The 23375-nt window shown below is 34.0% G+C and overlaps 1 protein-coding gene and 1 long non-coding RNA gene across 2 annotated transcripts; one reads left to right on the forward strand and one right to left on the reverse strand.

Moving 5' to 3' along the window:
* Positions 1-2041: 2041 nt before the first annotated feature.
* Positions 2042-3791, forward strand: LOC149475740 (uncharacterized). Its single transcript, XM_089712911.1, has one exon. It carries the CDS (start codon positions 2444-2446, stop codon positions 3545-3547), a length of 1104 nt encoding a protein of 367 aa, XP_089569037.1. The 5' UTR covers positions 2042-2443; the 3' UTR covers positions 3548-3791.
* Positions 3792-13447: 9656 nt separating this feature from the next.
* On the reverse strand, positions 13448-18257 carry LOC149475741 (uncharacterized). Its single transcript, XR_016317908.1, has 2 exons — positions 18002-18257; positions 13448-17929 (listed from the first exon to the last, which is right to left on the reverse strand). It is a non-coding gene; the product is annotated as an uncharacterized LOC149475741 (long non-coding RNA).
* Positions 18258-23375: the final 5118 nt, after the last annotated feature.

A 23375-nucleotide genomic window follows, 5' to 3' on the forward strand; every position in this document is an offset into this window, starting at 1 on the left:
ACTGCACACAATAATCAAAACACATCACATTATTCAAGAAAATTTATTTTATTCAATAAAATTAAAATTCTAGACAATCTCTTTTAGTTCTATCAATCAATACAATCTCTTTGTTTACCTTACTTCAAACTGTAGGCAATATGCTAGGTATCCGAACTTACCTATACCGAGCCGAGAGACAATGTTAGCAGCCACACAGCGACTACGAGATTACGGCTAGTTCCAGCACAGGATGGATAGTGGCCGGCGCCCGAGGCGCACTGTACATGAACACGAAGAGATCCTGAAGTTCTTTGAGGCGGACCCCACAGCGAGTACTAATGACGCAGCGCGAAGGTTCAACGTGTCTGTGACATTTCGCGTGGAGTGTCATTCACAATGAAGGCAAATACCCATTCCATCTTCATCGTGTTCAGGAAATCACGGAATCTGACAAACCAGCACGAGTGAATTTTTGTAACTGGTTGCTGGCTGAACGGCCTACAATTCTTTGGATCGATGAAACCACATTTGGTAGAGTGGGTTTATTCAATACACGTGTTAGCGACGTGCCATTCAATAAATTAATTTCTAAATAAATTATAATAATATAGTTTTGTCAAGATTGTCTATGCTAGGTGATTGTTTCAATCTGTGCGTTGTTTAACATAATCTGTAAAAAGCTGCGGCGAGCCACTGCTGCGACAATGACTCGGTCAGTTCTTCGGCCACCTCGCACATACGTAACAAGAGTTTCTGTTTGTACTTTTTTCATTACCAAATACGCAATAAAGCCTCCATTTATTCATTTACGCGACTGGCCTTTTTTATTTCTACACCACCACCAACATTACTGGTGAACCACGAAAATGCCTACGTGGTACCGCCAAGGAGTCGGTGGCATCATCCATACTAATATTATAAATTCGAAAGTAATTCTGTCTGTCTGTCTGTTACTCAATCACGCCTAAACTACTGAACCAATTTGCATGAAATTTGGTATGGAGATATTTTGATACCCGAGAAAGGACATAGGCTACCTTTTATTGCGAAATATGTACCACGGGCGAAGCCGGGGCGGACCTCTAGTTATTTATAAGTGCCACGTCACCAGAGAAGGTAATGGCTATTTTGGAATTACAGTTCGGTTACCCAGATATTCATTATTATTATAAGGATTCAACGCGACATACAAAAGTTACAACCGTTGCATGTTATCATGCAATTATATGGTTCTGATGATAAGAATAATAACAAATAATTATATAATTATGTGAATAATTTTTGTTTGATTGAGTCTTCAAGTTAGGATTGCAGGTTCGAATGATAATAATTTTTGTATACCATCGTATATATGTATTCAGCGCCCAGGCAGACGAGGAGGCAGGCCAGGCTGAAGCGGGACTTGTTGGCGATAGAGCCTGTAAACCCCAAGCTGCTCTGCAAATTGTGGCTATAACTGGGCTTAATCGTCAACTGGCGAGCGCGCGCATGCGCACAACAGTATAGCTGTCATAGCGCTATCTCTTTCTAATTCATTTTGCAAAATGAGTGCCTACTCCTTATGCACTTAGTTACAAACGATGTACCTGTCACGTCTAACATGGCGGAAGTGATGTGTGTGTGTGACAGGGACGGGTACATCGTTTAGCCGTTCGAAGTTCATCAGGAGTAAGCACCCTAGTTATTATTTTAGTGACGTTAGTGTTACGTAAGCTAAGCTGACGTTTACAGTGCACTTACGGAGTAAACATACTTACAGAGTATAAATGTTTTTATTAAGTCTATAAGAATGCCATTTGGTGTGAAAATGTGGAAGTTTTTAGTGATTTTGATGTACTGTGGGGGTAAGTTTATAACAATTAAACTTTTCGGGTAATACTCTCAAAGTTTTCTGTTACTTTTATCAGGCATCTTGATTAGTTCAACCTTAGATTAACTCGTTGTTCTTACTATTTTACTTTTTTGAATTAACATATGGCTTTACTTAATTGTTTTGTTCACTTTAACTTGAATGTCGTTTACTTTCTTATAGTGCGATTGCACTTTAAAATAAATACCACGTGGCAATTTTACACAGTATTCCATAGTAAAAAATATACGTTGATTTTCCATTTTTTATATAGATAATTTATATTTTTTTGTGATTTAGCTTTTTAGAAAATGTTTGTCATTAAAAACAATATTTTTAGGAAGTGGACCACAGGCAGGTTCGTCCAGAAATGTAACTGGACACGACATCATTACATCTCAGCGAGGAAGTTCGATACTACTTCGTGCAGGACACAAATATAATAAAGACCGAGAAAATAAAGATGGTTCCTGTATCTGGAGGTGTTCGAAGAGGACTGTTTGCAAGGCAAGATTAATTATTGATAGCAATAACTGCATCAAACGAGATGACAAGCACGACTGTGAGCCTGATTTTGTATCAAATGAACTGGAGCTTAACTTCGACAAGTGCATGGAAAAAGTAAAAAGTGACTGTACTATACCCATACCAAATGCATTTCGACATACGGTCTCAACCCTTAAAGATAAAGGAATTGACCTCATAAAAAAAATACCTACATATAAAAATATTAAAAACAAATTTTACCGAAAACGGAATAAGTCATTGGGGGTAAGAAAGGTATGTTTTAAGTCGATTAAGAATGTTACTGTGCCCGAAATATTTGCAAACTTTTTACTAGCCGACTACCAAACAACCAATAGAATTTTAATATTCGCTAGTGAAAATTGTAAAACAATTTTAGCAAATCCAAATTTGACCATTTTATGCAATGGTACTTTTAAATTTTGTTTAAAACCTTTCCAGCAGTTGTACACTTTACATGTTGATTTAGGAAGTAGTAAAACTCATAATAATATTATACCCGTTATTTATGCGTTGTTGGGTAACAAAACAAGAGCAACTTACAAAATTTTGTTTCGCCTTATCAAGAGCCAAATTCCTCAGTTTAATCCCAAAACCATTCTACTAGACTTCGAGAAGGCTGCAATGTTAGCAGTCAAAGACATATTCCCTGAAACAAGCGTTAGAGGGTGTTTCTTTCATTTTTCGCGAAGTTTGTGGCGGAAAGCTGACGAAATAGGCATAACAAAATCTGTACTATTTAGAAAACATATAAAGAGGTGCGTTGTTTTGGCACATTTGCCCAAAGAAGCTGTTGAGAATGGTTGGTTGTATATTATGTCTCAATGTCCGAATGATAAAAATATTGTAAAATTTAATGATTATTTTGTAAGAACTTGGTTGAATGAGACTTCCATTTTCGCAGACAAATGGTATTGTAATTTTAGCCAACACCGCACTACGAACATGGTTGAGAGCTGGCATTCTACGGTAAATAAAAAAATTAATAGCAAACCCAAAAGTATTGCACATTTTTTGACCATCTTAAAAGAAGAAGATAATTATTATCAGACTTTATACTTAAAGAAGTCTAATATAACTACAAAATGTAAAGAAACTTGTGCTATTGACGAGCACATTACCAACACTGTTAACGAATTTATCCATGGGGTTATAAATATTGACTTATGTATCGAACTTTTGATCTTGTGATTTTTTATTTAATTTAGCATAGTCTGTTTATTTTAACGTTTGCTATAAAAATCATTTATAACAAACCATGATCTGTGATTGTATAGTCTGTGATTAGTTTTATTAGTAGGTCGTCAGTAATAACTTAGCCAATTGATGAATCTACTTATTGATAGTGTTTAGCGTTTTTTGTAAAAATCATTTGCAACCATATGTGATCTGTGATTTTATAGTTTCTAAGACTCTTTCTATGGTTCCTAAGATTGATTTTATTAGGGAGCAATAATAAGTCAGTTTGTTGTCAATTACTATGTTTAGCTTTACTATTTTATACTTACCAATATTCAGTATACGAGTATGTGAGGGGAGTGTTTTCGTTGTTTCTATTTTATTTACTTAGTTTTTTACAATTTACATACTAGATAATAAGATAATAAGCCAAATTCTCAAATCAATGTGATATTGTTGATAATTAGTAAGGGAAATACTACTAATAATTTATATTTTGTCCTGTTGATTTATAATAAACTGATTTCAAAACGATGTATATTTTGTTTTATTTTAAAAATCAAATTTCATAAAGTTTCTTATACATTTATAGTAGGTAAGTACCTAACTAAATTAAATTTGTTATAACGTTTTTGTAGCTGACTATACATTAAAACATCAAATTATATAGACGCGCGAGTTGACGACAAAAAAAGTAGGCAAAATCGAAAAGTGCCAACTCGCGCGCGCTCGCGAGATTCGCGCTCGCCAGTTGACGATTAAGTCTTGGCATGCCTGTAACTGGAAGCTAGTTAGTTGCAAGTAGCTAGAACAAAATTTGAATTTTTCTTGCATGCCCGTTGAGGGAGGGGACGCGGGGGGCTGCTAACCTGGCACGTGTGAACAGACGCGACAGCTACGGGCATGCCAGTAGCCGACTCGTTGTGGCCGTAGGCGCACGTTTTTTGTTTTGATTTCAATGGTCAAGTTTTTCTTTTGTTGGTTTTTGTATTCAACATGGCACGATGGGGAGATGAGAGAACTATACAGTTCATTCATCTGTACAGAGAATACGAATGTCTTTGGAAGCCGACTAGCTCGCTTTACAAAAACAAAATAGCACGTACCAATGCCTACAGGAAAATACAAGAAGAATTAAATCTCACTGAAAAAGAAATTAAAAGTAAAATTAAAAGTCTGCGGAGTACTTATCATCAAGAAAGGAATAAAGTGGAAAATTCAAAACGATCCGGAGCTGGATCCATGGACATTTACAAACCCAGTTTGATTTGGTTTTAGGAAATGAATTTTATAAATGAAACTTTCGAATATAGAAACTCAATCCAAACAGCTGATGTAGGTACCTACCCTTTCTTTTCATTACTATTAGATAACTATTAGAAATCACCTTTACTAGGTAGTTTGTGTACTATTTAAGTCATGGGGCATTGATGGTAATCTTTGTCATTTATGTTATTGAAATTAACACTCAAAAATCAAACTATAGACATACATACATGAGAGCATTATGAGGTTAGGAAGGGTACTTATGTTGTTAATTTGGTATACGACAGGTGAAGACCGACATCAAAAAAGGAGGTATGTATGTAATATTATTAGAATTACAAAATATTCACATATGTAGGTAGTCTATTGGTGCTTCTAAACAAATGTTTAAAGTTTATTAAAGTGTATGTATGTAGCTCTGGTAGAAGCACGAAGTAAATGGAAATTATTCCACCGACAAGCAGAGGCGGCTCGTCCTCAGGAGCGCTGGTGCAGTGAACTCCCATAAATAATTATAATAAAGTTATACCGCTCATTATTTAAAATCTATTGTAAAAAACTCCAATACTAATATCAATAAAATAAATACCTTTACACATTACAAATAAAATACATACATCATTACATACACTTGTTCATTTCATAAATAACGCGCGAAACGGAGCTTACGGAGTGCTCTCGATTGCGCTCCTATGAAACAACATTCAGTACATTGTCTACATACGAAATCCAATAAGAGTGAAAGAGAAAGGAGAATGGCAAACTCCCGTAGGACTCTGGGCCTGATCGTTACACTAATGATTTATGGTGGATTATATAGATAAAAATATACAGATTCTATGAATATAATAATTATAGATCTGTTCTATGGGATAGCAGAGATATTGGGGTGTAAAGTAACAAAAATAAAAGTTAGTTTGCTTGAATTAAATGAATAGAATTGCCTTTTTCTACGTCCAGGTAATTTTATTTTCTATCTACATTGTCTAGCTAATAATAGTGTAACAGTAGAACAGTCAGGTAATAGAAATATTGGATCCAACACATATTATCGTGGATCCAACATGGTTAGAGCAATGCAGTTGTCAGGCTTTGAGGATATCAGTTGCGCAATACACCAAATTCAGCTGTGCATACGAGCAGGTGTTGAATCTCAAGAGTGGCTCCTACAACTTATTGATAAATTGAAAAAAATTGCCATCCATTTCAATCATTCCTTGGTCGCACAGGCAGAGCTTACAACAATTCAAAAGGAACGCCTTAACCAGTCTCCTCTTTCTGTCATTCAGGATTGTCCTACCAGGTAAATATAAATACCTATTAATACCTAGTACAATTAACTAATAAGCAAATGTTTTTATGAGTTATAGGAGTTTTTTGATTGTACTTATAAATAAATATATTTTTAAGATTAGGTAATTGAATTTGGATTTATATTTTGAAAAGAACTAATATTTTGACATTTAATTTTGTATAAATTTTTGCAAGCCATCATTAGGTGAAATATCTAACATTTTATTTTCTGTGACCATCTATTTATTGATCATATTTCTAGCAAGTAACATTGATTTGATTTGATTTAATTTCAGATGGAACAGCACATTCTACATGATGGAAAGGTTTTCAAAACTCAAAGATTCGCTTGTCTTGTACCTAAGCACAAATCCAATCGCGATGATATCCCCCGAAGACTGGATGAATATTTAAAAATTTGTGCAATTAATGCAGCCATTTGAAGAAATAACAAGAAATATAAGTAGTTTTCAAATCAGTATTTCATCAGTCATACCGCTAATTCAAGTTGTTAAGACGACATTACAACAAGAAGAGACGAAACCTAATACTTCAGAACAATTCATAAAGTATTTTAATTTTTAGTAATGGCTTGGCCGCTTTTTACCTTTCAGCCTATTTCGGTGCTCTTCATAAATTAAACCAGCTCCGCTAAATAATTGCTCGCTGGCTACACTGCTGGGAGGAGCTGATAGGTATTGGCGAACTATTGGCAAAATATGGGGGTATTTATGCGCATTTCCATTCCACCGCATAAGGGGATCCTCATGAAGAGGTAGTCTTTTTTCTTTCTTGTACTCCCGAAGGTGTGACTGTATCTTTAAAAGTAAATTCTCACCATCGTCAGCTGTAGAAGAGTCCCCCTCCTGGTCTTCATTTACACTTAACATCGATTACAATATTTGCAATGATACTGATGATTTGGAAGTAGAAGGCTGCACTGCAATGTCTTCAATTGCAATTTGAGTTCGGCTTCTTTTGGGGGAAGGTTCGCAGTCATCATCTGGGATGGAATTGGATTGTCTGGTTCTAATAGTGTTAATCGTCATATTAAGTACTTTAGATTCAACCTGCTCTGCAATGACGCCGGTGAACAAATGCGTATTTGTATCGCGGATCCAAATACGTCGCAATAGTGTATTTGTCGTCTTCGACTAGGTTTCCAAATCTTACACTTGAATTCAATTCATTGCGTAATTTTGTTATAAAAAAGAGTAAAATTGAATTTGATAATATTGTTAACATAATGTAGATATGGATGATCTATATGGAGAAATTGCTTTACTAAACCAAGTTTATAATCAGATAAGTACTTCTAAGAGTTTTGCAGAACTATCTACTGCACAAAAATGGCAGCAAGTATTTAAGAGTGATGATAATTTTTTAAACTTGTATAATGTAATTTCATTTTTATTGTCTATTCCCGCCACGTCAGCATTCACAGAAAGAGTTTTTTTCTGTGATGAACAGCAAATGGCGAGACGAAAGAACGTCTCTAAATTTGATAAAAAATGAATTACTTATTTACTTTTGTTTAAATTTAGATTGTAAAAATGCTGTGCAATTTTTTAGTGAAGATAGTAATTTGATACAAACTGCAAAAAGCAATAAAAAATATGTTTTTAAATATAATAATAAAGAAAAATAAATTGTACTTTATTTTGAATCTATGTCTGAATCTATCTACTTTAATTGCAAAAAAAAAGGTGGCAACCCTAGTCGTCTCATCCCTCCCGTGCCCAAGTAGAGTATCTAGTCGACTATCTTAGCAAACATCCTAGCTTAGCCAAGGGTTTTTCAAAAGTCCCGAGCGCTAGAGACGAAGCTAGAAAGACATGGGAGGAGTTGACTATCAAATTAAATAGCTTGGGAGGCTGCACTAAAACATGGAAACAGTGGACAAAGGTAGGCAATAGGCATATAGAAAACTATTCATCTTATACCGTGTAGGTATCTGGCTTACATATTAATAAACTTTTAATTTTGCTTTAATATTGGTCTGACAAAAAGAGTGCCGTGAAGAAAAAAGCTGTCCTAAAATACCGGGCACGCAATAAGACTGGTGGTGGATGTGAATCGGTGGTGGAGCTTTCAGAGTTGGAGGAGAAAATACTCACATTAATGGGCGGGGAAGGTTTTGCAATTGGTGATAGGCATTTGGAAATTAATCCATTTGAAGTAAGCTATTGTTATCGATTTTGTTGATCCGATACATGTATGTATGTAAAATATAATAATTCAATGTCATGTTCTTTTTTTAGGAAATCCCCGTCCTTACTGATGCCAACGAAAGCCCCACATTGCCGACTTCATCTATGGTAAATGAAACCACAACTATTATAAGTAAATACTTAGTGTATTAAAAAATATTACTTTAATAATAAACAACTTATTAGTAAATGTTTCTTATATTGTTCTAGGAATACCAAGTCTTGGTATGTATGTATGATGTATGTATGAGACTGCTATAAATACGGAAAATGTTAGTATGGCAGATACTGAGGTATATATTAATAAGATATTATGAAAATGGTACTTTTTTATTGATTCCAGTATTTGAAATACTATGTTTTTTTTCAGAGACCTCAACCAATTCAGCAATATGTTGACTGTATCCCAGGGACATCATATTCATCAGCAAGACCCTGTGTAGTCCGCATAGTATGTACCCACTGTTTATTTTTGTTTATTTGACAAAATTTCTAAAACAATCTCTTTGTAACATAGTAACAATCAAAACATTGATATTCAGGTATCCAAAATTGAACCAGAGGCCGAACCTTCCCCTGCTCATACACCACCGAGAGCGGAAGTAACGAGCCCTCTGCAAGCAGTTACCCCCTCTGGCTCGGGCAACTTTCCTGCTCGACGTCGATTGAACGTCGCGGGTCCATCACCACGTCGTACTACAAGTAATAATGAGATTTATGAATTGATTTACAATATTTATAATCAACAATAAAAATTTGGAAATACATACAAATAAAACTTAATAATACTTGATAATGAATTAAGGAAATAATAATAACATCAGACCACTTGTCAAAAATTCGTCACCGGTGGAAATAATAATAAATTAATATATATTTTTACGTTTCAGGGTCATCGAGCCCGACCTCCATCACAAAGGTGGCAATCTCAACTAACAACCTTTACCGAAAGGTTTCTTAGCTTGGAAGAGCAACGGATTGAGATTGACCGTCGCTACTGTGAGTTACAGGAGGTGATGGTCAACTCACAAAGGGAGACCAACAGAATGACAGCAGAGGGCCTGATTGCCGTCGGGGAAGGTCTTAAATTATTAGCTGAAAATTTAAAAAAATAAAATAATTTTATATTTAAATACATTTATTAGTTCTTAACTTATTTTAGTAGTAAAAAATTATCTGTGGTTTTACTTATGTGAAGAATGTGCACGTCACATTTGATAATTTCTTCACAGACTATAGACTCATGGAGTTTCTGTATGAAAATGACATCAATGCCGCCGGCACCGTGCGCAGGCACCGAGTGGGATTGCCGAATCTCATAAAATGAGTAAACAAAATGAATCTGAAGCTACAAAAAGGCCACTTCAAGTGGACAGTGAATGGTAATGTCGTATTTGTTGTTTGGCAGGACAACAAAGACAGCAGGAGCTTTTGAGCACTGCATTCCACCCAAAAATCGATGTAATCGAGTAAAGGAACAAATAACTTCACTAGTTCGAGAAATGGGCCGTCGAGGATTTTATCGCGAAGGTAGAAACACAGTGGGTTAATATATCTCTTGTACCATGGGAGAAAAAGGACAACACTATTTCATTTTGGTCCTGTAGGGACACACATATGCAATTCGCAGATCAAAGCTTTTTGTATATGTATGTGTCCACATTGTTTCCCCGACGCTTTTTACATTTATTAAAATTATTAGAGTCAGTAGTGCATAACGGTTAGCCTAAGCAACACGTATTGTAAAGAGAATTAAAAGTAATTAAAGAAAAAGGCTTTATTATTTGGAGACCTTGGGGGCAGAAGCATTACTCTACAGGTCCAAAGTTTTGAAATATCAAGATACAGGAGGCAATAATCCTTTAATAGAATTATGTTCATTTGCCTTGGCGATGATTTATTTGCCGTGGTCTAATGGGGAAGTTGAACGAGTCTTTAGCCAACTAAATATAGTTAAAAACAAGGCTCGCAATAGACTACACAACACCACCACGAATGCCATTATTACCATCAGGGCAGGATTACGGCGTCAAGAAAAAATCATTCTCGCACCAGCTCTCTATAGTTAAGGTCGTAGATTAAGTAAAAATTGTAATTTGTTTAAATAAATTATTTTCTTTTAAAGTAATCTCGACCCAGTTATTTTTACTGGCGCCCAACTTAGGGGCCTAACAAGTGAATTTAAAGTAAATTCATAGTAATTTCGAAAAGTTCACGAAATCTGTAAAGGTTGAAAGTTAGGCAACTCACAAATAAATAAGTGAAAATACGAAGTTCGAGGGAAGAAATTAAAAAGGAGGTCATCATCGGATATTTGCTGTAAGTACCGTAGCATAATCCTTTCACCATTCCTTTCCACCTGAAACCCCCGACTTTTGTATATAACTATAGGGATACTGGAGAGAATCACTCTCCTTCTGAAAGTGAGAGCAGTCTTAGTGATTTGAGTTATTCAACTTACTGTAATAATCCAACTGTCATAGACAATATGGATCCAAAGACCTTGTTGTCGTTCGTTTCCACATATGATGGTGACGCATTTAATCTTGATAATTTTATAAACTGTGCCAAACATTGGTTACAGATCGCAGGCGGGGACACACCACCAAATGTACTTAATAATAAGTAAATTAGAGCCGCTATGACTATCTCAATGGTAGACCATGACTTTAAATGGAATAATATAGAGTTAACTTTAAAGAAACAATGCGGAGATAATAGAGAATTTAATACGTTATTAATAGAATTATCAAATGTTAAGAGAAAAGGTACTTATAAAGATTTAATTTTTAAATTAAAACAGAAGTATTTTTTATTAGAAGTAAGTTATAAGATAAATATAGTGAAAAAGTTGATGAAGTAATGGAACCATATATTAATACAGTGCAAAATGCATTAAGAAATAGTTTACCGAACCATGACCAAATTTACGTGTCAAACTATGGTTTTAAAGAAACGGCCGCCCGAATATTGCAATTGGAAGCTGAGGGTAGGTTCGATAATATCAAGCAAAAATTTTCAAGTACTTTACCGCCGCCGCGAATCGTTCAGCAGGGTTATCCACAGCAGAAACCGAATTTTATGAATCAAAAACATAAATATCCACAAAATCGAAGAATGAATTATAATAATAATTATAATCATAACCAGAATGATAATAACTTCCACCAAAAATATCCTTGGAAGCCAAACCTAAATAATGTTTTCAATAAGCCACAAAATAGCTATTTTAAACGAAATATCGTCCAATAAATAGGAATGTAAACGAAACGGAAGACATGTCCATGAGGACAGCACCTCAATTACGCCCCGATCAAACGAACTTGGTAAAGGTAAAGATTTAGTAAAGGTAAAGGTTTAGTGCAGAAGAAGTTTTTCATAATAATAATATAGATAAAGCAAATTTTTACATAAAGGCCTCTCAAAATTTTAATGTTTAAATATTATTTATTTCCTAAGTATAAGTATATATTATAATTTATAATATTAAAATTAATAATTATAGTATTTTAAAGTATATGTATATTATCATAATATTAAAATAGATATATATATATATATATATATTTATTTTTTATTTTTTAATAACATGACGCAGTATTGAGCTAAACATACATCCGCTGTCAGCAGGGCATTCTAAGGCAACCACTGAAAATCAGTGTATCGCACTGAGTGGCAGGCCTTTTGTGGCAAACATAGATTTAAGTTAGATTTAAGTTTCTTGTTTTATTTTATTTGTATCTTCTATGTATCCACAATAAACATATTTCATTTCATTTCATTCATTCATTTCATTTCATTTCAAAATAAAGGGTCATAGAATTTAATTACTCTATTTCGGATAATAAGTATCACGAACCACACGCTATTTGGGCTCATCTCTTACCCATTATGAAATTATTAAAAACAGAATGCCCTGAACTTAAATGCATACATTTTTTCTCAGATGGACCCAGAATTTTTATACAACTAAACTAGGCTTTGACATGTATACGTGGAATTTTTCTGAAAGCTGCCATGGTAAGGTTGTGGCGGATGGAATAGGTGGGTCGGTGAAGAGAACTTTAGATAAACGAGTTGCGTATGTCTTTGATATCACAAATGGAGAAGATGCATTCGAAATGCCGAAATCGGTGTCCAAAACAATAAAGTTCTTTTTCATTGAAGACTTTGAAATACATCGGTGTCCAAAACAATAAAGTTCTTTTTCATTGAAGACTTTGAAATACAAATGCTTCTAAATAACGTTGTTGATGTAAAACCAGTAAATGGAACCATGCAAATACACCAAGTGCTTGTTTGCTCATTCATCACAGCTACTTCACAGGGTGTTAAGCTGTTTTTGCCAAATCGGGAAAGATTATACACGTTCGATTTATGATTTTAAGACACATTCAATTTACAATGATTGCTCAACGAATAAAGAACCATCTAATAAAATTGCTTCCGATACCATCCACCATTTACCATCCACCAGCAATAGCACCAATAATAGATTACTTGAACCTTGTCTGACACAAAAATCTTGTCAAAAGTCTTGCCAGGTTGAAAAAAATTCTGAAGTTTGAATTTTTTTATGTTAGTTTGAATTGTGTTTGAGGCAAATTTATTTGCAAATTTATATATAGATTTTTTTACAAGTTCAGCGAGTTTTAAACCAATAAATGTAGAATTTTGAATATCCTATTGCTATTTATAAAGAATAGAAAAAATTGGATCACGAGGCGGGACTCGAACTCGCATCCTTTCGCGCCATTCCAGGGCAGATGCCTGACCAACTCGGCCACTCGTGACCCGCCAGAGCGATCGAATTTATTCTATTCTTTCACTTTTATGTCTAAGGGACACACCGCGCGCCATCTATTGAGATGATTAACAAACATCTCAACCGATATCATATATCATCTCAAATTGATATTTTTGGTTTTATGTCATTTAAATGCTTTATAAATATAAATTTATAAAGAATATAAAAAATTGCTGTAACAATATTTATACATAATATGATGATTTTAAATTATTTTCTTTCATGTTTTAGTCATGGAACTGAGACAACGAACGAGTCCAGAACAGTTCTCCGATCTTTTAGATTTTATGGAGAGGTAAAATTATCACATCCCTTCAACAATAACATATCCAAATAGCCGCTTAACTCGAATTCACTTTATTATTTATTTTTGCCAGATGAATTCCTGGTACTTCTACAATAACATATTACATTAGCTTTGTACTCGGTAAAGATAGTGCTCTAAATTTATCTTTACAATATTAATATAGATGACACCTTTAGGTTACACAACATTGAACTGTGTTTAACTAATGTGGTGTTGTTTATGTAACAGACACGAAGATATCTCGCGACCCCAGCCAGGTCCTCAAGGAAGAGCGAGAAGCAACCAATTATGGACTGAAGTCACAACTCTGTTGAACTCTCTAGGCGGAGGTGTTCAGATATCTTCAGATAAATGGCGAAAGGTAGCTCCAGCATATGAAAATTTTGTAGAAGCATCAAAAGCTGTAGGTGTTGAAGACGACATTGATAAAGATGCGTTGTACGAAGAGATTCGCGTTCTACGAAATACCTTGGAAGCTATAAAAAAACAAGCTTCTTCATCTTATACTACGTTTTCGTGGACGACGTTTCTAAAGGCAGAAGTAAACCCTAACTTGAAGAAGATAATTAAATCGATAATGGCAGTACCATGTAGAAATGCTTATGCGGAAAGAGTATTAAGTCATATGAACCATTTGTGGACGGACAGTCGTAATAAATTAAGCGTGGACATAGTGAAGGCTGAATTATGTATACGATGTAATTTCAGTGCGCCATGTCGCGAAATGCATGAGGCATACTGGCACGGGTGTGCAGGGTCTTGAAGAGAAAGATCCCCAAAAAAAGATTCAGTTCTGCCGTTACCTTCTTAATAGAGACATTGAAGATGGGTGGTTTTTAAAATCAATCTTATCGACGGATGAAAGCAAATTTAGTAGAGAGGGCATTACAAATTTCCACAATCTCCACGAATGGCCCGACAAGGACAATAATCCACACTGGAAAAAGCAAATCACATTCCAGAGGAAGTTTTCAGTCAATATGTGGGCAGGAGTAATTGGCAGGACGTTGATTGGGCCTCACTTCGAGACACCGGTCGTAGTTTAGCTGATAAGTGTGGCGTTGGAACATCCACTATTAGTGATATTAAGAAGAATACTGATTCAATTTTGTTGAACACCTGCAAGTTAGATAGTGAAGACAAGAGACATCAGAAAATAATGAAGAAACCGAAAAATGAACTTTTAGAAGACGCTTTGTATTGTTGGTTTTTACAAAAAAGAAATCCTAGCGAGGACAAAACACAGATATTGAAATAGATGAAAATTTTTACAATGCTCTCTGCTCATTGAATGTTGATCTTTCTTCAGATCATCAACAATACAGTAGGATGGGTTGACAACCCAAAACGTTTGAGCGAAATAATAATAAAATTGATGATGTAGAAGCTCCTTGTTATCAATTAAGGAAGGTATAGGAAATTAATACATAAAAGCTAAAGAATATAATATCAAAAAACAATGACGTTACTATGCCTCAAATAAAATATCACATTAAGGGCTGATTTTTCAATCCTTCGTTAATACTTACATTTTAATATTATCGTGTAATACTTTATTGGGCGGATAAGTATTAACCATGGATTGAAAAATCGGCCATTAAATCTTAAATAATTCATTACATCCTTATGTATTTCTTTATGAAAATTCGATAAATTCAATTAACAATGTTTAATTTTTCAGGAAAATTAATTAGTTTAAATTTATCATAGTAAATTCCATTTTATTTTGTATCTCAGAAATGTGTGTTAATTCAAATTAACATTGGGCGTTAGCGAAAGTAAAATTGAAAAAAAAAGACGAAGTTCAACACATTGTTAATTATAGATATTTTTACAACTATTTTTTATGCATATTATGCTTATTCATTTATGAGTAAATAAAAACTCTTTAATTTACAGGTGTGACAGACAGAGAAATAGAGGAATACCTCGAGCATTCTGAAATAGAAGACTTCATTCCATCCGATGAAGATGTTGGTGACCCAGAATTTCAACCCAATGAAAGGTCGGCGACACCAACGGACAGTACTGATAGTGAAGTAGAAGAACCTGTGCGTGGTAGAGGAAGGAGGCTTGGGAGGACTAGTGTGAGAGTACGAGGGAATAGACGCGGGAGAGTACGTGGAAGGGGACGAGGAAGAAATAGGAATCTAGAGCTAGAGGTACAAAACAACTATCAGGACCAAACAAGCGTTGATAATGAAGACAATCCCTCTACTGCGGGATCCGTATCATCAGGAAATTGGAGTGTGAGAGAGTTTGATCCTCGATTTCCAGAATTATTACAGCCATCATATTTATTGATTGACTCTACAGAATATACCAAAGTTGATTATTTAAAGCAGTACATAGACGATGATCTTATTGATCTTATTGAACTTAAGATTATTACAAGAGTTAATAACAATGTATTTGAAATCGAATATAAAAAATAACAATATAAAAGTACAACTTAAAATGTTTATTGATACTGTGTTGTATTTTTACATGATTGTGATACCCACGAATTTATTTTAAACGTTATTTTTTCAACAAAAAATCACTATTAAATTTGCCGGGCATCGTTTTTTGAAGTCACATTTTTTTTTCAGCATTACTAGTCAGTTCCATTGTCATTATGCCAGCGGAGCTCGTTGATGGGAGTGGACCACTCCCATCAACATATAATTTAGACCCAGATTGTGACATATTCTTAGGTAATTTAGAATAATATTTATAATAATTACATAACAACATATTTTTTTTCTATTTGAAATAGTAGTTTTGTTTTCTCTGTTAGAATATTTTGTTCTTAATTTATATTTATTCCTGGCTATAGCTTGTACTTGAACATGGTTATAATGTAAACAGTTTTTTTCTTTTTTAGTTCAAAGCTGTTTACGGTTTTAATTGGGTTGTGGAATTTATATTATGTATGTAAGAGCTAGATATAAGGAATTGTTATGCAATCTGTTACTGTACCTATTGATAAAAAATAAAAGTAAAATAAGTGAAAACCCTTCACTTTGGGATGATATTAAGATTCAGCTTCCTAAACTACATTCAATTGCATACAAATACTTGAGTTCAGTCCCATCGTTTGTTTTCTAAAGCAGCACAAGTCATATAACAACAAATAAATATGCTGAAAGGCAAACGTTTAAATAAACTGTTGTTTTTGCAAAGTCTTTCAAAAGAACACTGGAAATAGGATAAAACTGACTTATAAAAATAAATGCAGATGTTTTTTTGAGTTCTTACTTTAATATATTAGTAATAAAGATTTTTCTCATGTATGGCTTTTACTGATTTTTTTAATAATACTATGCTTAGATTAGTAAAAAATATTTAAAAAGTACTCGATTTATACAAAACATCAATGTTTTCTTCTAATACATTGAAAGTAATCGATGTACAGTTACAATATATCGAATCGAAAAAAACATCAATGTTTTACCAAAGTGGACACCCCTAATTTGCCCCCATAACAGCAAATTGTAACGATTTCAAAATTAATTCCAAGATAACCTCGGCTATGGCCAACAAATATTGGTACCATATACATAATTATACTTAAGTGTGATTGTTATAAATTAGTCTGTGTGTTTTTTAATAAATAACAAATTAGATTGAATATTGTTTTTTTTTTAATACTGATTTTGGGTAAAAACATACAGATTTTAGCTGGCAATTCTAACAATCTTGCTCTATGACATTCGAGACCACTGCTACCAATAATTATTAAAAAATTTAGAGACTGGTTTAAAACAATATTTCAAATTTTGTTATACTAGTCCTTGATTCATCTTTGCCAACATAATCAATTTATGTAACCCTTTTCCTACAACTTTGGATTCAAAACAAGAAACTGGTTGATGCCAAAACAAAATTAAGAATATTTTTCCATTCTCATAAATGCTGTTTTCAAGCAAACAATAAAAACAAATGAGAGGACTAATAGACAGTCTATAGGCTAGTAAATGACTTGATTTTTAGCAAAAACCCACTTAGACTCAAACTCAAACATTTATTTATTCAATTAGACTTCTTCATTAGTCATTACATATTTTCAACATTTACCACCGATTCAGAAAGCAGTATCTGCGGAGAAGAACCGGCAAGAAACTCCATAGTTGCTCTTTTAAATCATGTCAGTTTTACAATTTAATTTTACAAAATACATAATTATGTAACATCATATATTATAATAATATGCCAAAGAACTGTCCTGTGGACGCGACAACCCTCCACGGGTTTTTATCATCCATATATTCCTGAATAGTGTAGTACGCTCTCTGAACTAGTACATTTTTTATATGTTCTAAATTTAGAACTACTAAACTCTTTAATATTATGAGGAATTCTATTGTAGAAGCGTGTATACCTTGACCCAAAAACCCACTAAGCATTTGATTATTTTTCCAAATGCAAATAACAATCCTACATGTTCTTGAAACCAATTTAAGAACTAAGAAAAAACTATGAAAACACAGTTTGAAGACATGTTTTCCAAACAACACTAACCAAATTGACTTGAAGTACAATTCAGAAATTGTTAAACAGGATAGAAATGTGAGAAGAAACTGCCACATACTAATGAAGACTTCCGAGAAATTTCGATATGCTTGCAGCATATCGAAATGTCTCGGAACCACACAAACAAACGCCTCTGCAAAAATTAATTGTGTAATTTGCTTACAGACACACTAATCACCATGTGTGTCGTTTTATTCATCTAATTTAGCCTAAACACAGAAAGAGAAACCAAAACATCAACCGTAGCCAACCATTTTGTGGGACGCAAACAAAGACGCAAATGAACACAGGAACACCGAACACGGAACAATTTACAATATGAACTATGAAGTATGAACATTGAACAGAAATAACGATACAACGCACTACGCAGTAAAATGACAATGTCACAATCAGTGTTGCCACATGCCAAATCGATAAATCTGGATATAGTAGTCTAAAAATCTGTATAAAATCTGTATGAAATCAAACCGTAAGCTGTTTAAAATCTGAATGGTATGTTTGTTAAAGAAAACATTGGATTGTACTTAAATCTTTATTGATTAAAAAAATACATACTTTTATTCATTTTATTTATCAATTTCTTGTGAACATTGAGCTTAAAACATGGCTCGTTATTCAATAATTGTTTTGTCAAAATTAGCCCCTCCATCGTTTCGGTGCCTAAATGGTTCCTGGTTTTTGTTTTAATTAAATTAATAGATGAAAAAATCCTTTCATGTAATCAGAAAACGTAGTCGACTCGTAATCATCGTAATGAACGAATGATTGATTTTCAAACATTAAAAAGAAACAAATACATTCATTCGTTAACAAAATACATGTTTCGGGAAATCCCCAGAAGAATATACAATTATTGTTTGTTTGTTCCGAGGGAAATCCCCGATGTACGCCATGAATGTTGCCGGATTTAAACAACTGTATAAAAATAATATACTTAGATAATGGATTATTTTATCATAGTAGTGTCCTTATCCAAAAAAGGTTTTAACAAATGTATAAAATTTACTTTGCTTATCAATTATTTTATCATAGTTAGTGTCCTTTACCTAAAATCTGTATAAAAGTAAAGCCAAATCTGTAATCTGTATAGTGGTCTTAAAATCTGTATAGATACAGATAAATCTTATATATAAAATTCTCGTGTCACAATGTTAGTCTGCATACTCCTCCGAAACGGGTGGACCGATTCTCATGAAATTTTCTGTGCATATCGGGTAAGTCTGAGAATCGGCCAACATCTATTTTTCATATGTACCACGGGCGAAGCCGGGGCGGACTGCTAGTCTGTATACAGGCTGTCCCACTATTGGTATACTAAGCGCGAAGGGACTTGTAATTTTGCATACACTGATCACGTAAAAAATACTTAAACAACAAAATTACGTCAAAATTTTTTTGCTAAATTTTTCCTGAAAATCCATGTTTTCTTCTCTAGCTTCGCGCAGCCGGCATATACCGCTTCTCTAATGTGACCATTTTTCTATGAAAACATAATCTTAAACGATATCTCACATGCGGGTGGAAAATTTGAGCGTGTTGCTTGTTAGGGGTGTAGACATAGAGTTTTAAGAATTCATCTATCCGAAAAAAAAATGCGTCTGGAATTTTATAAGTATTTTTTACGTACTCAGCGTATGCAAATCTATAACCTCCTTTGAGCTTAGTTTACCAAAAGTGGGACACCCTGTATATGGCAACACTGGTCACAATGACCATTTGTGATTTGACACTAAATGTCAAGTAATGCCCGAGCTACACATCTCTTGCAAGCATGCATGCACAAATGAGTTTGCAAATGTAAAATTATGTTAATAAATTTGTTTATGTACCTTTTTAGGTGCAGAGTGCGGTGGCAAATATTATGTTTTATCTCACTTGCGTGCATGTTCATGGATTTGCGTATATTTGCGCAAATGTGCACGTGGTATAAAACAATCAATCAATGTGACTTTTTCAATAAAACTTCTACTTATTAATCAAATAATTGTTTTTATTTTGCTTCAAAATATATTGTTGAAATAATTGTACATATATTGAAACACAACTCGTGGATGCTGATAAATTATTATTTATTGCATAGCTTCTATCGCGGGCCTTGATCGCGGGGACCGAATCCAGAAATTCCGTAACGAAAAAACCTCACGCTCCCCACTCCGACGGGCAAGGAGGTGTGGCTTGAAGGCATAGCATGCAATAGCTTTACCGCGGCAGTCCCCGAGTGCCACACGTCTTTTTTTATAATACTTTACAGGTAAATTAGTTTGGAGAAATTTTTGCGTTTGTAGTAGTGTATGGTCAGCAAATAAAATAAAACAACATTTTATTTTTAGTTCTTATTTTATACAGGGTTACTTGTAAAACACCAGCAACCTCGCAGGATAAGATAGCTAACATCATAAGTAACAACATTTGTTCTACGACTTTTGGCATAACGCAATAAATTATTTTTAAATGATTTTTTAAACTTTTATTGTACTCTCCTTACATTTGTAAGTCTATGTTCTATTAATTATCGGATGGACGACGCGACGCCCCCTTCCCCCTCTCGTTCGCTTTTTGTTTACGTAATTTTTGGGAGGCGTAGAGTTTATAATATTCAGACGGAAAATTAAATGAATATTTATTTTTGTATGAAAATAAAATCTAACAAATTATCAAAAGTCGAAATGTTGTTACATATGATGTTAGCTATCTTGTCCTGCGAGGTTGCCGGTGTTTTACAAGTAACCCTGTATATATAAGGGATTTTAAATTAAACTATATGTGTTTCTCCTCTGAAAAAGATGAGACTTTATTTTAATATTTGCACATTTAACATACATATAACTTTTACATTAACAATGTTACTAAAATGAAAAATTTACTAACCTGAAAAAGAAACGACATTTAAAGTTTAATTCTTTAGTTTGAGAAGTCAAAGGCTTGCCTCGACCATGTTTTAACACTGGAGCCATATTGAATTAACAATATAAAGTTACAACACTTACACACAAATTAAACACTAGTTATGGCCCTGCCTTCATACAAAACTGCTGAATACGCCGTTCGCACGGGAATAGAATGTGGATGCGATTTCCCTTAGTTAGCATCCAAGCTTACGTCTTTATAATTATTAAACTGTATAAATTCATTCTTTAACTCCGGTCTGCATCGTGCAGACATGGGTGTAAAAGTCTCATTTTAGCTATTAAATGTAGTTTTTAAGTACATATGAGTTTTCATTTGGGGCCTCCGGCTGCGGGACATGTTGACACTTCAACAAATATTATAACAATAATAACAAATAATAACAACAATCAAAAAATACAAAATTTATCAATTAAACTACGTACATAATAATTATAATTTTTGAATGAAATGTGCTTTATGTTCTAACGATACCAAACGACTGCACGTGGCACCTGCGGACAGCGTAAACTGGTTTATTCTGGTTTTGTGCGTGTTTCCACTTTCCACTATCAAGTGACGATTTATTTATTTGTTTTGTTTCGTAATTATTATGGTCAAATATTAATTATGAAACAAATTATTATGGACACGATATTTTATTGTTTCACGGTAGTCGCCTTGTCGTTTGCTCAAGGACGTAAAATTGAATGATATATTTTTTTTTATAAAGTCAAAACCATTTTCTTTCAAATAAAAACTTGTTTTTATTGAAAACAAAAGTGTTGCTAGGAATAAGTATAAAATTAAATAGTAATGTTAGGATATCGAAACATTTTTTTATAGGCCAGAACGATATAGTGGAAACGCGCTCTAAGATCTGAGTAATATACACACCACTACATATGCAAAAATTTCTCCAAGCTAATTTACCTGTATTACAAACTACATTCTGCGCACACGATATTACAGCACGAACCACAGAGACAGGAAGAGGGCAAAGACAATTGCAGTTTACTGTGATAGCATACCAAGAAGGTTATATCTAATACACTGGAGATTTCAGTATGAATATTAACTTGTAACAAGAAAATATGACCTTGAATGACGCCTGTATGTTTTTTTTATCCCTTTCACGCCTAACTTGGCAAGTGGGTGTGAAAGGGATAAAAAAACATACAGGCGTCATTCAAGGTCATATTTTCTTGTTACAAGTTAATGTTCATACTGAAATCTCCAGTGTATTAGATATATAAGCTTCTTGTACCATACAGACTATACAATAACCAAAATACAGATTATAATATTTGTCTATTACAACACGCCTCCTCAAATTTATAATCTTTATTTTCTTTAACTATTTTACTTTTACTTACTTACAATCTTAGACCGCGTTTCCGTCTGCAAGAAAACTTCCGCGAGAAATGTCCGACAGTTTGTCTGACAGCAACTTGCAATTAGTCTACTTGCAGGTGGAAACGCGGAATTAGACTTGCAAGTTATAAGTAGAGTATATATATATATATATATACTATCTATAGAGTGCGAACAACGAAGTGGGAACAGTAGGCACAGGTGGGAACAACACGACGTTCCCGCCGCGCCGCGAGCGCTCCTAGTCGTGGTTGAGTGCTATCGAAGTGCGTTTCTCTAGGGATTTTTTTCATATTTACGAATAAACATGGTGAAATGTGCAGTTCGATCTTGCAAGAACGATACTAGAAAAAAACACAAAATTGAAATCCAGTATCACATTTCATCGGTAAATCGATTGTTGTATTTATTTTTGTGAAAATAAATCTAGCATCGCGGGGGTGAAGGGGAAGTGGGAGGCGGACACGCGCAGGCTCGCTCGCGCACCCTCGCGCACGTCACTGCCGCCACGTGATCGCAGTGATGTGACTTGACCAACGCTGTACTCGATAGTTTACAAGAAGAACTATATATTTTTAACATATTATTTATTTAACTTTAAAATTAAAACTCTTTTAAAAATGTATTAAAAATAATTTTGTGGTGTGTTTTGTATGATACACTTTCTAATGTTATGAATGCGAATGTATTATAGTGTAAATGGAAAGTATGTAATGTTACGATATTATATTTTAACCGCTAAATTGATTTTTGAAGATGACCCAACACCTTGGCCCCATGTGTACAGCTTACCTAATCTGTGGTTTTAAAAAGAAATAGTCTATAGTCTATGGTATCCACTATCCATTGACAAATGACATTCGAATTTCGACATTTTGAACATCGTCCGTCAAGCAGTACTAGTCGTCACTTTTTTCATTTTCAATTTTCATTTCGAATTTGGCTCTAGCGATTAGGTTTAGGATTAGTTATTATTTTTGTAGAGAAGGAACTATAAGGAATACCTATATAGTTTGGTAGATTTTCATGTTCCATAACAGGTTATAACTTATAGTTGTCAGTGTTGTGAAATAATGTGTTCACGAAAATAATTTGAAGGCTCCAGTGCGTTTTAGAAACATTCAATTTGTTAATAAAACACAAAAGTGATAGCATAACGCGCAATACCTTTATCTAATT

Source organism: Colias philodice, chromosome 29 (assembly GCF_061535455.1).
Source record: "Colias philodice isolate Cphi_HAF_F1 chromosome 29, ilColPhil1 Martin Lab GWU primary, whole genome shotgun sequence".
NCBI classification, from domain to species: Eukaryota; Metazoa; Arthropoda; class Insecta; order Lepidoptera; family Pieridae; genus Colias; species Colias philodice.

Bases quoted from the DNA above. Each gene is read 5' to 3' on its own strand.
- LOC149475740 (XM_089712911.1), top strand. From the start codon at position 2,444: ATGGAAAAAGTAAAAAGTGACTGTACTATACCCATACCAAATGCATTT.